The 14,139-nt window shown below is 46.2% G+C and overlaps 1 protein-coding gene across 1 annotated transcript in view; it reads left to right on the plus strand.

Moving 5' to 3' along the window:
• LOC119179085 (lymphoid-specific helicase) overlaps nt 1-13,814 on the plus strand; it is a 47,367-nt gene extending 33,553 nt beyond the window's left edge. The window contains exons 10-15 of the mRNA XM_037430162.2: nt 3,892-4,037; nt 8,577-8,796; nt 9,697-9,842; nt 10,934-11,184; nt 12,429-12,631; nt 13,566-13,814. Of these exons, the coding sequence (XP_037286059.2) occupies nt 3,892-4,037; nt 8,577-8,796; nt 9,697-9,842; nt 10,934-11,184; nt 12,429-12,631; nt 13,566-13,607 (1,008 nt within the window). The 3' untranslated portion in view covers nt 13,608-13,814. The remainder of the gene's footprint in view (nt 1-3,891; nt 4,038-8,576; nt 8,797-9,696; nt 9,843-10,933; nt 11,185-12,428; nt 12,632-13,565) is intronic.
• The last annotated feature ends 325 nt before the right edge of the window (nt 13,815-14,139 follow it).

Below are 14,139 nucleotides of genomic sequence, written 5' to 3' on the forward strand. Positions count from 1 at the left end.
ACTTCCTGTTAATTCCAGCTCTTGATGAGGCTCTGTCAGAGCTATGTGTATTCCAATTGGCAAAAACGCCTGGTGATTTGAACGCGCGAGCACTTGCGGCGATTAATTCGAACGTACAGCGCTCCGAAAATGATTTCAGCACCCCGCCCAATCCCGCGGCGGCAACTGCGACACCTCAACGCTATGGGCGAAGGGAATGAAAAGGAAAGAAAAGGCTGCGGCGGAATGTTCGCTCTCTTTCAAATGCCGATCTGCGATGGGCCAGTGTCACGCTTCTCCCTTTTCCGTCCCTGCCACATAAAGACCCTTCTCCTTTCAATGACGCGTGCAAAGAGAGCAAAAGAAAGAAAAAAAGAAAAGCTGTCGTGAAGTGTTGTTTTTTTTCTCAAATGCCGATGCGCTTCTCTCCGCGTGGAGACGCTCCTCCTTTCTCGTCACGTCCTGGCCATGCTGCAGCTGCGTAGCAGAGAGGCTCCGCTTGGCAGTCGTCATTGTCATCTTTAGAAAGTGTCAGCGCTGGACATTTCCGCACGCAACTGCCCTTGCCAGGAGAATGCTGAAGCTGAAGTAGAAATGCTTCGCAAGCTGCGTGCGAAATTGATAGACTCGCTGCAAGGCTAATAACGTGTGCAGATGCGCATCACCGATTACTTCAATTTATAACTGATGTCCTATGATTTGTGAATAAATGTAGGTCTTCTAAAACTTCCCCCTCGTGTGTTAGCTCAATGCACATGTGCCACTGCATGGAGAGCCCTCCGTTTATTTAGCCTTCATTAATTTGAACTTCTTTTAATTCTAACAAATTTTTGGGCCCCTTAGAGTTCGAATTATCGAGATTTGGCTGTAGACTGCAGTGGATGACTACCAGTATAGTTTCAAATGTAATCATTTGTACCAGTACTTGTAATAATACGGCGCATGCACGTGCGTATATTTAAAGGACAAAATATGCTGTGTCCCATGATTGCTGGTAGCCCTTTCCAAAGCTTGTTTCGCTTTTACAAATGGTGTACTGTGAAGAGAGCGACTGAAGTTTTCAGCATGCGATTGACCAACACCAGACTGTCTCGTTTTTACAGCTGAGCTCTTGTATGCTAGGCTGCGTGTGTAGACCAAAAGCCCTCAGCGCCACTCTGGAAGCTGTGGTGTACCGTATTTGCTCGATTCTACCGCGCCCTCAATTGTAACGTGCACCCGGTTTCTACGACAAAAAAAAAAAAAAAGACATCGATTGCAACGCGCACCCATTTTTCTCGTTGTCCGCACGATCACACTACTCGGGAAAACGACTCCTTTCGGGAGCGTCTTCCGTTTAATTATGAGGTACGGGGGAAGCTTGTGCCTATCTGACGTGCAACGGAGCATTGCCGTCACTCTAGTTTTACCCTGGCCTGATGTCAGCACTCGAACTTGCTTCGTCCCCTTCTTCTCGCCAGTTTGGTGCCAGGCATGTCGAAGTAAAGTGGCGATTTATCGGCATTCCCAATTTGCCCAAGCAGGTAGCCGTTGTTGTGCCGCAAGTTTAGGACGAACCTCTGAAAACTGTGAAGCTTTTCTTCGTACTCCTCCGGCAACTTTTGGCATATGCCTGTTCGCCTTCAGAGGGAAAAGCCTTTCCTCTTCATAAAGTTAGTTAGCCAGCACCTGCTCGCTTCAAACTGGCTCCGCATTAGCCCTTTTTCTTAGGCTAACTGCATAGCCTGCACTTGGAGCAGCTCTGTCGTCGCGGCCCGCTCACTACTCAATCATATACTCACCGAGCAGCTCTTCAATTTGCGCAAACCGACCCTGCTGTGGTCCACTGAAGCCTTTGCGTGAATGTTTGCTGTCGACAATATTCTTCTTTTGTTTCCGCCAGTCCCGCACGCACGTTTCGGGAACTACGAACGACCGCGATGCGGCCCGATTTCCGTCCGTTTCGGCACACGCGATGACATTTCTTTTAAAAGCGGCATCGTGGTGCACTTGCCGAGTTTTTGGAGTCTGCCCTTCCATGCCGTCGATGCTAATTCACTACAATATAACGAACTCCTCAGCACACGTACGAAGTGCCGCACATGGGAAACACGTAGGCAGAAATGGCCGACGCGCCATGCCGACGCACGGAGGGGGTGGCCATTTTGGAAATGCCGATGGCAATAGAATGACCGTATTCATTTTTTTTTTTTGCACTCGATTCTAACACGCATGCGATTTATAAACTTGCTTAACTGGAAAAAAGGTGCGCGTTAGATTCGAGTAATTATGGTACTTTGGAGCATTAATGCAGAATTTTTTGTGCCACTCTTTGGAGTGGCGATGTCACTGCATTAAAAAAGAAATGCCTGAGGTATAAATGAAACGAAATTAAATTTTTCTAAAATGCTGAACATATGTGCTAGCGCTTCATTACAAAAAATTGGGAAGTACAAATACTCGATAGTTTCGAATATTCGTTGACGATTGCAATCGTACTATTTGTACTTGATCCCAAAAAAGACATATTTGATAGTTTCAAGCATTCGAAGTAACTCGAACATCCGGTCACATATATGCTACTATAAATAACGTCCGATTTTGCTACTTTACGATAAGTGCAACAGCAGACCACATGGTGATTACTGCGACTTCGGCGGGATTGTTATGATGGCTGCACAAAATGCGACTAAATTGTTCTTGGTTGTGGCAGCTAATGGCAGCATTACACAGTTTGGGGAGGTGGGAGCGAATCTTTATTCTTAACTAAATAAAGAGTCGAATCCAACGCACATTTTTCTACCGATAAACAAAGTCCGAAAATTGCCTGAACATAAAAACAAAACCGAAACCGCATTGGGGACAGACGACGAGTGCGCATAGAATGCTGTCGTTCGCGACTAAGCAATGCGCGTTGTAATTTGTTGGCTTGGGCAGTGCAGCTAATGATGTTTCGCTGTTATTATGCACGTTGACGCCCAGTGAAAGTAATTTTGCACGGTGAGAACAGCTGTGTCGCACCCTGGTGCGTGCACAAGCTGACCAATGCAGCAGGTCAGCTGTACGTGGACCAGGAAAAGTTTCCACAAACTGAAAACGTGAAAATATCAGCTTTTTGGTCGGATGAAGCTACTCTGTGTGGATAGAGCTCGACTAAGTAACGACCCCGGATATGTGTACACGCGATCGAAGCATGTGTAGAAGCACATGAACTTACAAGAAAATAAACTTTACATTGTAAGAAGACATCCTGTTGTACTAGAGGTAACGCAAGTTCATGTTTCGCACTCGTGAATATTTGGTCGACGTTTGATTCGAGTAAATTTGCTTTTTTCTTTAGGATGAAAATAAATGTCGTCGTAAGGTGCAGGGCCGGTCTAAATTTTCATTGTTAACCAAGGTTTTTAATACATCATTTCTATGGAGATATTGCCGGGACGAAACCGATTCATCGTAAAGTGCGGGTTGTCACAATACCGTGGGACGTATAATCGAGGTTCCACTGTACAGAGGAGCATGATGACAGCTACCAGCGATAAAAATTTAAAAAAACCTAAATCATGAACTGTCTCCTCGGTAATATGTGGCTGAGCGGTTTGGAGATGTAACCGCTTGCGTAAGCGTACTATCAATGTACGAAACACGCTGTTTGCTGCCCCGCACCCTTGTGCGTGGAACTGCTTCAATAAAGTGTGAATCGCTTGTGGAAACCGAGGCAACCTGCTGCTGCCGCATCAGCCCGACAAAATACTGTCGCACCTTTGCACGGTCCGTAACTGATCGAGCTTTTAGAAAAAATGTCCCTGAGCAAGGGCAAATGCATGCATACGTTACAGCGGGCGGCGCTGACGGAAAGGGCTTGACTTTCAGTCGATGCGCTTCATTTTTTTTTACGCTACTCCAAATTTTTTTATGTTATCATCCTCTGTGCAGGACGACTCCGGCATAGAAGTGGAGAACCTGGGTAGGGGCCGACGCAGCTCTTCCAAGAAACCGGTCAAGTACACCATTCCTAGTGAGAACGACATCTTCGCGCCCGACAGTGACGACGACGAGAACTCTCGCGACAGCGGCATCAGGTGAGTGCATAAGGAGACCTGCAAAACAACAGTCTCCTCTTTCGCCATGCTTGTCCTTCATTAGCGGCGGTGAATATGCCATGAGATGCGTTCCAACACTCTAGAATCTGTAAAATGAAATTGGTTCAGTAAATTGATGAAATGCAGGCCAGGCTCTACGAAATTGTTGGTGTGGGGTACATTGTGGTGCGTTAAGGGCTAACTCGAACCTCAACATAACGAACCCAGATATAGTGAAATACAGTAAAACCTCGTTAATTCGAACTCGGTTATTTTGAAATACCGCTTAATTCGAAATATTTCCGTGGTCCCGTGTTTTGCATTGTAAGTTTGAGTGGATAACTTGAAGCGGCGGCCGGCACCAGACCGGTTAATTTGAAAACTTTGGGTGTCGTGGGCCAGTTCTAGATCCCGATTTCGCCACGAACCTGCGGAACGACGGCCCTTAATAGCCACCAGGCAATGCAACATATCGATACTAACGACTGGAAGCTGAAGTACCCCAGCCTTGCTACTTCCAGCGCAAAAAAAAAAAAAAAGAAAAAGAAGCAAGAACTGTTTCATGGTCAACCGAAACGTCTGCCTAAGGAAAACGAGCCACGCGTCACTGCAACACAGCAGTGACACGCGAGCAGTTTATTGCATGTTTCTCGCAAGGTCAGCGGGTCATGGTTTACCCATTCTTTCTGGGATTGTAAAGAAATTAATAAAGAACAGTTTAGCGGCAATCACGATGTATGCAAACCTCCGATTGCCGGTTGCTCCAGCAAGTCGCGTCTTTGCACTTTTGGCGCAGTTTTTGCCCAAAACACCTACTTCGAAAACTAAGTTCGAAAGCTTCAATGATAATTTTTTCCAGCCAAGACACATCGTGTGCTTCGTCATACTGGCCATTATTACATTCATAATTAGTATAATAGAAAGAATGTGCAAATAGTCGCATCGTGACATGCTGACAGAGCAAGGAGCAGGCAACATGCTGCCTGCATGTCATTACTGTGTCGCGGTGAAGATGTCTTGTTTTCTGCAGGCACACATTTCAGTTGATCACAACCGCGTTTTTTTTTTTTTTTTTCTCGGTGGCAGCAGCGGGGCTTTCTGTTCGTCCATGTTTGCGGCAATATAAAGACCAGGTATTGCTGGAAAGCAGGACCTTTGGAGCCGCAAGCTAGCCGGCACAGCAAACGACTAGCACTGATTACTTTGAATAGTTCTAAGTTTTTTGCATCCCACTTCTTGTATGTTCTGTTAATTCGAAAACCCGCCTGATTCGAAAGCTTTGTCGCGGCCCTAGTGACTTCGAATTATTGAGGTTTTACTGTACAGTCAAACACGGATATATCGAACTCGATGGGGATCATGAATTAGTTCAATAAGTGAAAAATTCGACATAAAAAAATACAGGTCCCGGGAGTTTACCTGTAGCGGACAGTCACCTTCAATAGGCGTATTCAAGAATGATAACGAATTCCCACACACGCCGCAACTGAATGATTTATTTGCATAAAAATAATCGCTCATCTTAGACTGCTTCTTCGTTTTTAAAATAAAGTTGAAGATGCTAGTCTTGATCTTATCAAGGCTGTTCAGATGCGACAGCCGGTTCCCTCCATGTGGCCGATACTACGGCCAATGACACTGAACGCTCCCGCCACTTCAGTGGCGGAGTACCGTATTTACTCGCACAATCCTCGCACTTTTTTTTGGCGGAAAACCGATGCAAAGTTGGGGGTGTGAGAATTACACGGGGAAAACTTTCCAGGAAAACACACAGTGTGAAAAAGAAAACGAAGTGGCCGCAAATCGGGATTCTCACACCAGCAGCTAACAGCAAGCTTTGGGAAGTACTAATTAAAATTTACCTCAGCAATAAAAGCACAAGTTCAACACAAAGCAAGATTTATTTGAGACACAAAAAGTGCAAGCAAATAGTCGATAATTAGAATACCATACGCTAAGCTTGTGGGCGTTGTGGGCGTAGCGGTAGCGTTCGCCGCTCAACAGGAGCCCTCAAAAGGTAAGCGTAAGACGTCAGCATTGGGCTAATGGCTATTTAACAAAATCATCTGCAGTTTCCTTCTGAAGAAATAAAGTTTGGCACATGGAAGGCCCAACGCGTCTTGGTGGCTTTTAGCTGCCGTCACCACTAGCGAACACAAAACTCGTAGACTTTGAAGGGCCTACCGGCGGCCCTGTTGCCATTGTTTAGTGCATGATCTATCACTTTCAGCTTGAAAGCAGCCGTGTAGTTTCGGTATCGCCCAGCAGCCGGGTAGTTTCGGTAACATGGCAAGGTCACAGACACAACATACTAAACACGTCGCAACGCGCACTTGCCACATTGGCTTGGCTTGGATTGGATTGAATCTCCGTGTAATAATAGTACGCTTGCATATGAGATGGCGCGTGCTATCATCATCAGCAGACAACATTATTACGGCAGTCTTTTGGGGTGCAATAATTACTCAAGAAAAAAAGAAATCATATTTTTGTTGGGCGATGTGGGGGGTGCGAGAATTATGCGAGTGCGAGGATTACGCGAGTAATTACGGTACACGCATGTAGCTAGCGCCTCGTCCAGATGATTCTCCTCGTCACATGGACTGTCAGCCCGGGTATCCTGAGTCCCTGCAACTGCAGCTAACATGTCCTCGTCAGCGAGTGCTCGCAACGGCCTGGACATTGAAGTCCGCTTCCACGAAATCGTTCGCCGACAATTTATGTGGGACTGCTGCCGGGAAGAAAGACGACAACTCGCGAAACGCGTCATCGCCTTCTTCACCGGTTTCCGCAAGTTCCACCGTCTCAAAGCCTGCCTTGCAGAAGCAGTTGACCACTCTGTCAGTCTTCACGTGCAGGCGTTGAAGATTTCTGCGGTAGAAAACTTTGCGGATACTTCCGGCTACTCCTTTCGTGATTCACTGCTGGATGTCCTGGCTGTTGACAGCTTCACTTTCACCAGAAATGGTTTTGTCAACGATGTTGTAGCGCTGCTTAAATTGGTGAAGCCACCCAATGTTGTTGGCAAAGTTGTTTCACCGAGTGCAGTGGCAAACTATTTAGCCTTGGCCATCAACATCGGGTCATCCGCCGGAACGTTCCTGTGCGCGCGCACTTCCAAAAACCAGGCATAGAGTGCCTTTTCTACATCCCCAGCGCAGGAGCGCGCAGGACAGGCTCCCGATGTTCGCTGCTCCTCTGCCTTTGTCTTGATATCTGCTTTGTTCTTCAACAAAGGACTCGGAATGCTTCGTGGTATCCTTGAAGTTGTCCGCAACCGTCGCACATTTATCGCCCACCTCACACGCTGAAGAGCCTTCAACTTCGTCGGAAAGTCAAGGGTCTTGCGCTTCTTGACACTGGCTATCGCTACACGAGAAGTCGACAATTCAAGGAGTCCACAGCTGTTTAGCACACCACGCACGCAAAAGAGGAATGCTGCACGTGCGGTGGTACGTAGGCGACGCGACAACAGAAGCAACATAGCGCTCGCGGCTCGCGAGGCAATGGCCACCTGCAGGGGTAAAAGGCGCGAGCTGTGGTTGGCTGATCAAAGCTCGCAAAACAGCAACAAAAAGTGCAAGAAAAGGCGAAAGAAGGAGGACGTCTGCTCCTTCGTTCCTGCTCTCCGAGCCGACGGGTACGCGGAGAAAGCGTGAGAGAAAGAAAGAGAAACAAATAAAGACCCGTTGCGCAAATTGGAGATTGTGCAATTCAAGCGTTTCGGGTTTTTGCGAAGGCGTGGTGCCGCGCGGAGGTCGCCGGGCACTGCGAGTGTCAAAACGCACCTTCCAATTTGCGCGGAGCTGCGATGATCGCAGGGTTCGGCGAGTGCCAAAGCGCACCTTCCAGCTCGCGCGGCATTCGATATATCCGAAAATGGGTAAAAATACCATTCGATATAAGCATGCGAATTTCTATACCTTTACAAAAAAATTTCAAGGGGATAACTTACGAATTCGATATACCCGAAAATCCTATACACACGTATGTGGGTTCAATGTATCCATGTTCGACTGTATCAGTTATAAGGAAGTAAATGAAAATAGTCTTGCTACAGACTATTTTGTTGATAGGTTTTAGTGCTTCCATGTTCAACTCTTAAACCCTGTGTTTTGCATCTTTAACAGTAAAACAAACAGTGTAACGAAAGACACTTACCTATGGAAACGGTAGGGTTCCACGTCAGTATATACAAAACCAAGAAAACATTGGCTTAGCAGTCCAACGTGGCAGCGCCCAGACATCTATAGTGTTTAGGCATACACCTTTATAACGAGTTTTCAGGTATAACAAACATATTTTCGTGCAAGATGCAGTGTTATAATGAGGTTTGAGTGTATTTGATAGTGATGGGCTCTAGTTGTAATTGCATTTCTTTGCTGCAATAGTGAAGCTCGTCATTGACGTAATTATTTTATTGCGAGAGTTCAAAGCTGCCTCTTTTTCTTATTTTAAATACAGTGTGCGCTATCGGTTCCCCAAGTCATAGGCATTATGTATTTACCCTGTCCTCTCGTCGTTTTGGGGGTAAAACAGTTCAGCGTCGTCAAAAGACGAGGTCCGCGACCCATACGAGCAGCTCCGTCGGAGCAAGAACCCGCTGATGGACCTGCGTAAGGTGTGCAACCACCCGTACCTTTTTCGCGGGCTGTGCGACGAGGATGATGGCACCAACGGCGAGCACCTGGTGCAGGCCTGCGGCAAGCTGCGACTTCTCGACTGCATGCTCAAGGAGCTCAAATACCGAGGCCACAAGGTATTCCAATATTCATGCCGGACACATTCATGTAGAACCAATTTTGGGTACTTTGTGTGGGAAGAAATACGGTAAAATTTCAGTGCCAGTGGGAGGGGGGGGGGGGGGCATGAAAAATATCTGTATTAGCCAAGATGCGAATCGCCGAAACACATGTAAAACAAGCTAAATCAACGAAGTGTCGGTGCAAATTCATTTTTAAAGCACCCGTCCAATAATTGTAGTTTATGTCGACATTGCGGGGCCTTGCTCCTAAGCCAACTTGGCGTGTGTAGGCTTGTGCGAATATTCGGATGCTTCAAATATTCGCACAAGCCTCTTGTGTATTCGCACCGGCCTCTTGCGTAATCGCCTTGAAGGTGGAGGTGGTTGCAGTCTTGCCGCTCGTTCCACGTCATCTGTGACTACTTGTTTTCGCGGCAAAAGGTGCTGTGGTTGCTCCCGCTCCCACTTGAGCGCGCTGTCAGCAGCTGCAGGAGCGTGCAGGCCACGCGCTCCCGTGTTCTCTTTCATAAAAGTTTACACTTTACATATTTGAAGAGAAACTTCTTCATGCAACTTTTTTTATAGTATGTAAAAGGTTGCTTGCTGTACAGATCCTAGTGCAGTGCACTATGCTTCACGTCGTACATTCGTATTCTATCATGTATATTTACTCTGTTGGCAGCTGCCCAATGGTGGGGTGTCCCTGCTTTCGCTTTATTCAATTCCTTATGTGAACACTGGATGAAAATTAAATGAAATAAGTGATAGAGGTACCGTCATTGCAATATGTGCAGTAGTTTGCCCTTATGTCACCTCTACCTTGTAAAGGTGCGCTGGATTTTCAAGCTGTCTCAGGACTTTCAGTCGTGTGGGGCGCACCCTGATGGTGGCTCTTATCTTTTCGTGCTCGCTCAGGTGCTGATATTTTCTCAAATGTGCCGGGTGCTGGACATTCTGGAGGACTACTGCTTGATGCGGAAGTTCAAGTACTGCCGCCTTGACGGTTCGACAAGCGTGGAGAACAGGCAGCAGCGGATGAACCTGTTCAACCATGACCCCGAGTGAGTCGCTCGATGTGGATTTGGTGAAGTCAATGGTAACAAGAGACGTTTCACTGTTGGCCGCATTAGCCGAAGCCAGCTGTCGTAATGTCCACTACAGCCACGAAGTTCGCACGTATGCTACCGGTGGAGCTTACCTGAAATGTAAACGACAGTCGCCGATCGTTTATTCGGACACCTTCTCGGCAATGTCACCTGTCTGTTGAAGTACAATGTTAACTCGCCACTGAAAAATTTACACGCCCCACGGTGCATCGTTTGGTTGGCATTGACATGATGTCTTGGAAGTAAGGTCACCTTAGATGATGTCAATGTCATGAGGTACAGCATAGAGCGTTGGGCCGTGCATGCGAGCTGCAAAATTCATATAGATTACCTTCCAAGCTATATTCACGGTTGAGATTCGTTCAATGATATACTAGTTGATAGTAATCGATCATGCAGGCCCACTCGGCTGTGGAATTTGGTGCTGTTACCATTTTACGAACCTACTTTATTTAAGTACAACTTTAATGTTGTGGCACTTAAATATGTTACGAGTGTTTGTCAAAAAACAGTTAGCTAGTCTTCTGAAAACACTCGTCAATAACCATGAAATCACAATGGCTTCAGAACCTGCCACAGTGGTTATTCGAACTGGCAATTGCACATTATGCTAAAGGAGAAAAGGCCGAGCAGATTGACACATTCTTTACTGTAATGCGCCATACCAGTTCAAGTACGACAAACCACCTCGCCCAATCCCCAACACCCTAACGGTGCTTCCTGGTGGGATCGAATCCCGTCTGCGGCAACCACATTCTCGATGGAGGCAAAAGTGCTTGTAGCCCGTGTACTTAGATTTCGGTGCACATCTTCCAGGGCTTTCTACTACAGCATTCCTGGTGATCATATAGTGAATCTCCTACATTAAACCTCAGCATTTATTATTGTGGTTTCGGACCTCCACGTTGGTTTCACTGCGAAGCCTTGCATTTTTGCTCAATTTGTTTTAACTAGCTCTGGTCGCCGATGGATGCTCTCATATGTGGTATCTCAAGTCTATTACCAGCCTGAGCAGGCTCTTATTTTGGTGGTTTTCTCTTGTGCAGTTACTTTGTATTCCTGCTGTCTACGCGGGCGGGTGGTCTAGGCATCAACCTGACCGGTGCAGACACGGTGGTACTGTACGACTCGGACTGGAATCCCCAGTGCGACCTGCAGGCCATGGACCGCTGCCACCGGATCGGCCAGACCCGGCCGGTCATAGTCTACCGTCTAGTCACGCGCGGCACGGTCGAGCAGCGCATACTCGAGATGGCTGGGGCCAAGCGGCGTCTCGAGAAGCTCATCATGCAGAAAGGTTGGCACGCTGTCGGCAGCTCTAGAACTGCAACTGACACTTTTGGACTTTACGTATTAAAGGGGCGGTTTGCAGGGTTTAGCATAGTTGTTGGGCAGAGCTTTATCTTTTATGAAGCCCTGTTTCAATTTCATGTTCATTCGTACAATCAATTTGTTGTGCTATGCAAGACTAAGTAGTTCTCAATTCCATTCGTATAATCTGTTCGTACACATGATCTGCAGTTAAGAGTCCCATAATCAAAAGCTCCAATGCGGCCTTTGTTGTATGAAAGATATACAATAGTGTAAAGGAATTGTTTCGACAAATGGGACCACGAAAGCCAGATAGATACACGGCTTATGTCAGCAAAATAATGCTCTTGCAAAGTTAGTCAAAAGACAAATACAGTCAAACCTCAATATATCGAACACGGATATATCAAATTATTGCCTATATCGAATGGTTCCTACATCACGCGAGAAATCGCATGCATTATTGATTTTTTATTTCGAACAAAGTTTGACATATAATGGATATATCGAACTCAGCCACCCCAAACTGCCCGCGCTCCATTGAAGGCGGCGAGCTTTCCCGCAACTCTCGAATGTAGCGGTAGAGCGGCGGGCGTTTACGAATGCTGCACACATCGATGGCGCCGAGAGCGCCACTTTAACGCAGCGGCGTACGCGCGCCGCAGCTTTGCAGCTTGCAGTCGTTGCAGTCCCTATGGTGTCAACGGCACACTGCGCACTTGTTGCAAGCTTCTCCCCCGTAGCATCGGCAGGCATCGGTCGTTGTGCTCGCAGTGTTCGTGCGTTCGGAGTTAGGCCTGTCGTGCGCGGCAGGCCTAACTCCGAACGGCGGAGCTCACGGATGTGGAGATTGTCGCTGAAGCTACTGCTGAACAGCCAAATGAAGACTGCTACTGCTGAACAGCCAAATGAAGTTGTCAAACACGCCATGGCCAACAAAAAGCAGGCTACTCTTTTTCAATATTTTAAACCAACACAATAAATACTATGTTTGAATCTTCAAGTGAGTATTTACTTAAACAACCAACGGTTCGTTGGTTGTTTTCAGCAAGCTGTTGACGCATTTTTTTCGTGATTTTTTATATACAATTCTAGATATACATATCGAACTATATTGCGATCGCCGTGCCGTTCGATATATCGAAGTTCGGCTGTAATTCTTGAGTTGATACTGAACTGACCCCTTTCTCCGTCTTGATGAAATTAAATCTTTCGCATGTATCCTTCCAGGCAAGTTTTCAAAGGTAGGCAAGGACGCCTCGAAATGTGGCACCCTCTCCCCTCAAGAGCTTCTGGACCTGCTCCACTCCACGGACCACTCGGCAGTCATTGATGCTGGCTCCAGCGTGCTCTCGAAGGCAGAGCTAGACGCCTTGCTCGACCGAACTCGTCTCGCCGCAAACCAAGGCGGCGAGCCAAATCAGTTGTTCGAGGTAGGTCGTACGGTCATTTGCATCGCTTGTCCTCTCTGCCTCTCGAATTTGATTCCACCCACGGGGCACTACATTGAAGCCGTTGCTGCATTCCTCAATATACCTTTAGCATTGTTAACGTGAATGCAATAACTGGTGCTTGCATCACGTAAGCTTTCCAACACATCTCAATTGTGTAAGCAGGCGTAATGCGCTGCGAATGCATGTTGCTAGGCTCGTGCGAATAGTCAAGTTTAGGTTACTGATAGGGCACTCGATAACCTGTAAAATATGTTACATTGTAAAATTTACTATACTGTGAGCATATAAGCTGATATAAGTTTTCAAACTAAAAAAAAAATGAATTGATGCTAGAGTAATATGTTCATTTAGCCTTGAAGCAAGGCTTTTTTCAATTCAAATTGAAGCGAACTTGAATACTGTAATATTTGTTCAAATATTTAAAGCATTTGAATATCACACGAGCCTAGTTTTTTTCCATTTCCTTCCTTCGCTGTTCCTGTCAACTTACATTGTTGCTACTTGTCCACTTGCTGTCGTTGCCTGAATCAACCACTTTGTCACTGCACGTGGCTTGGGTATAAAATGAAATGAATATATCTCTGTTGCTCAACAGGGCTCCTGTTGCACTTAGATTTAAGGTTTTCCGTTTGCTTGCCATTACGAGCGACACAAAATATTGCAAGCAAACAAAGTACAGCTGCCTTAGATCGTAGAGTGCCCTACTCGTATTCTGGTCATGTGCACTGAAACAGACGTTTTTGTAGTGTTGTGGAGTGAGTTTGCAGCATTTATTCATGTGGAAGTTCTAATGTCAGGAAGTTAAAATTGTGCACATTGATGGCATTTGACCAAATAAGCAAATGGATTTGAAAATTCTTTGTGCGCACGTGTTCTCCAGTGTGTATTCTTCACCTTCACTTTTTTTTTCCAGGTGGTTGTGAAAGCCACTGAGGCCATCGACAACCTCGGCTAAGCATCTAACGAAGAGACCAAATTCATCAAACGTTCATTTCATTACAGCTAAAGCACTCATTCAGCAGTATTATTTATATTCATGTAAATACGTGCTTCAGGTCACACTGTTTACATTTTACTACCAAATTTAGCCTGTTGTCTTAGCTTTTATCTTGGGCAAGCCTGCTCATACTGTGATAAGATAATAAAGCGTATTCTTCTTACAGTGCTCCTTTCTATTCTGCTTTTATCTCGCTTAAAATATTTCATCGCATTTCATAACAAAGCTTTTTACAGAATATGTGTGCATTCTGATCGTACCCTAAACCCGCCACGGTGGTATAGTGGTTACAATGCGCGTTTTCTGACACCAAGGTCATGGGATCAAATTTCTATCGCAGGGGCCGCATTTTTGGTGGAGGCGAAAGGGCTGGAGGTCTGTGTACTTGAATTTAGGTGCACATTAAGGACCCCCCGTGTAGTTGATATTTTCGTAGTCCTCCTCTACAGTATCTGTCATAATCATATTGTGGTATTGTGATCGCAAAGCC

This window comes from Rhipicephalus microplus, chromosome 7 (assembly GCF_043290135.1).
Source record: "Rhipicephalus microplus isolate Deutch F79 chromosome 7, USDA_Rmic, whole genome shotgun sequence".
Classification (NCBI taxonomy): domain Eukaryota; kingdom Metazoa; phylum Arthropoda; class Arachnida; order Ixodida; family Ixodidae; genus Rhipicephalus; species Rhipicephalus microplus.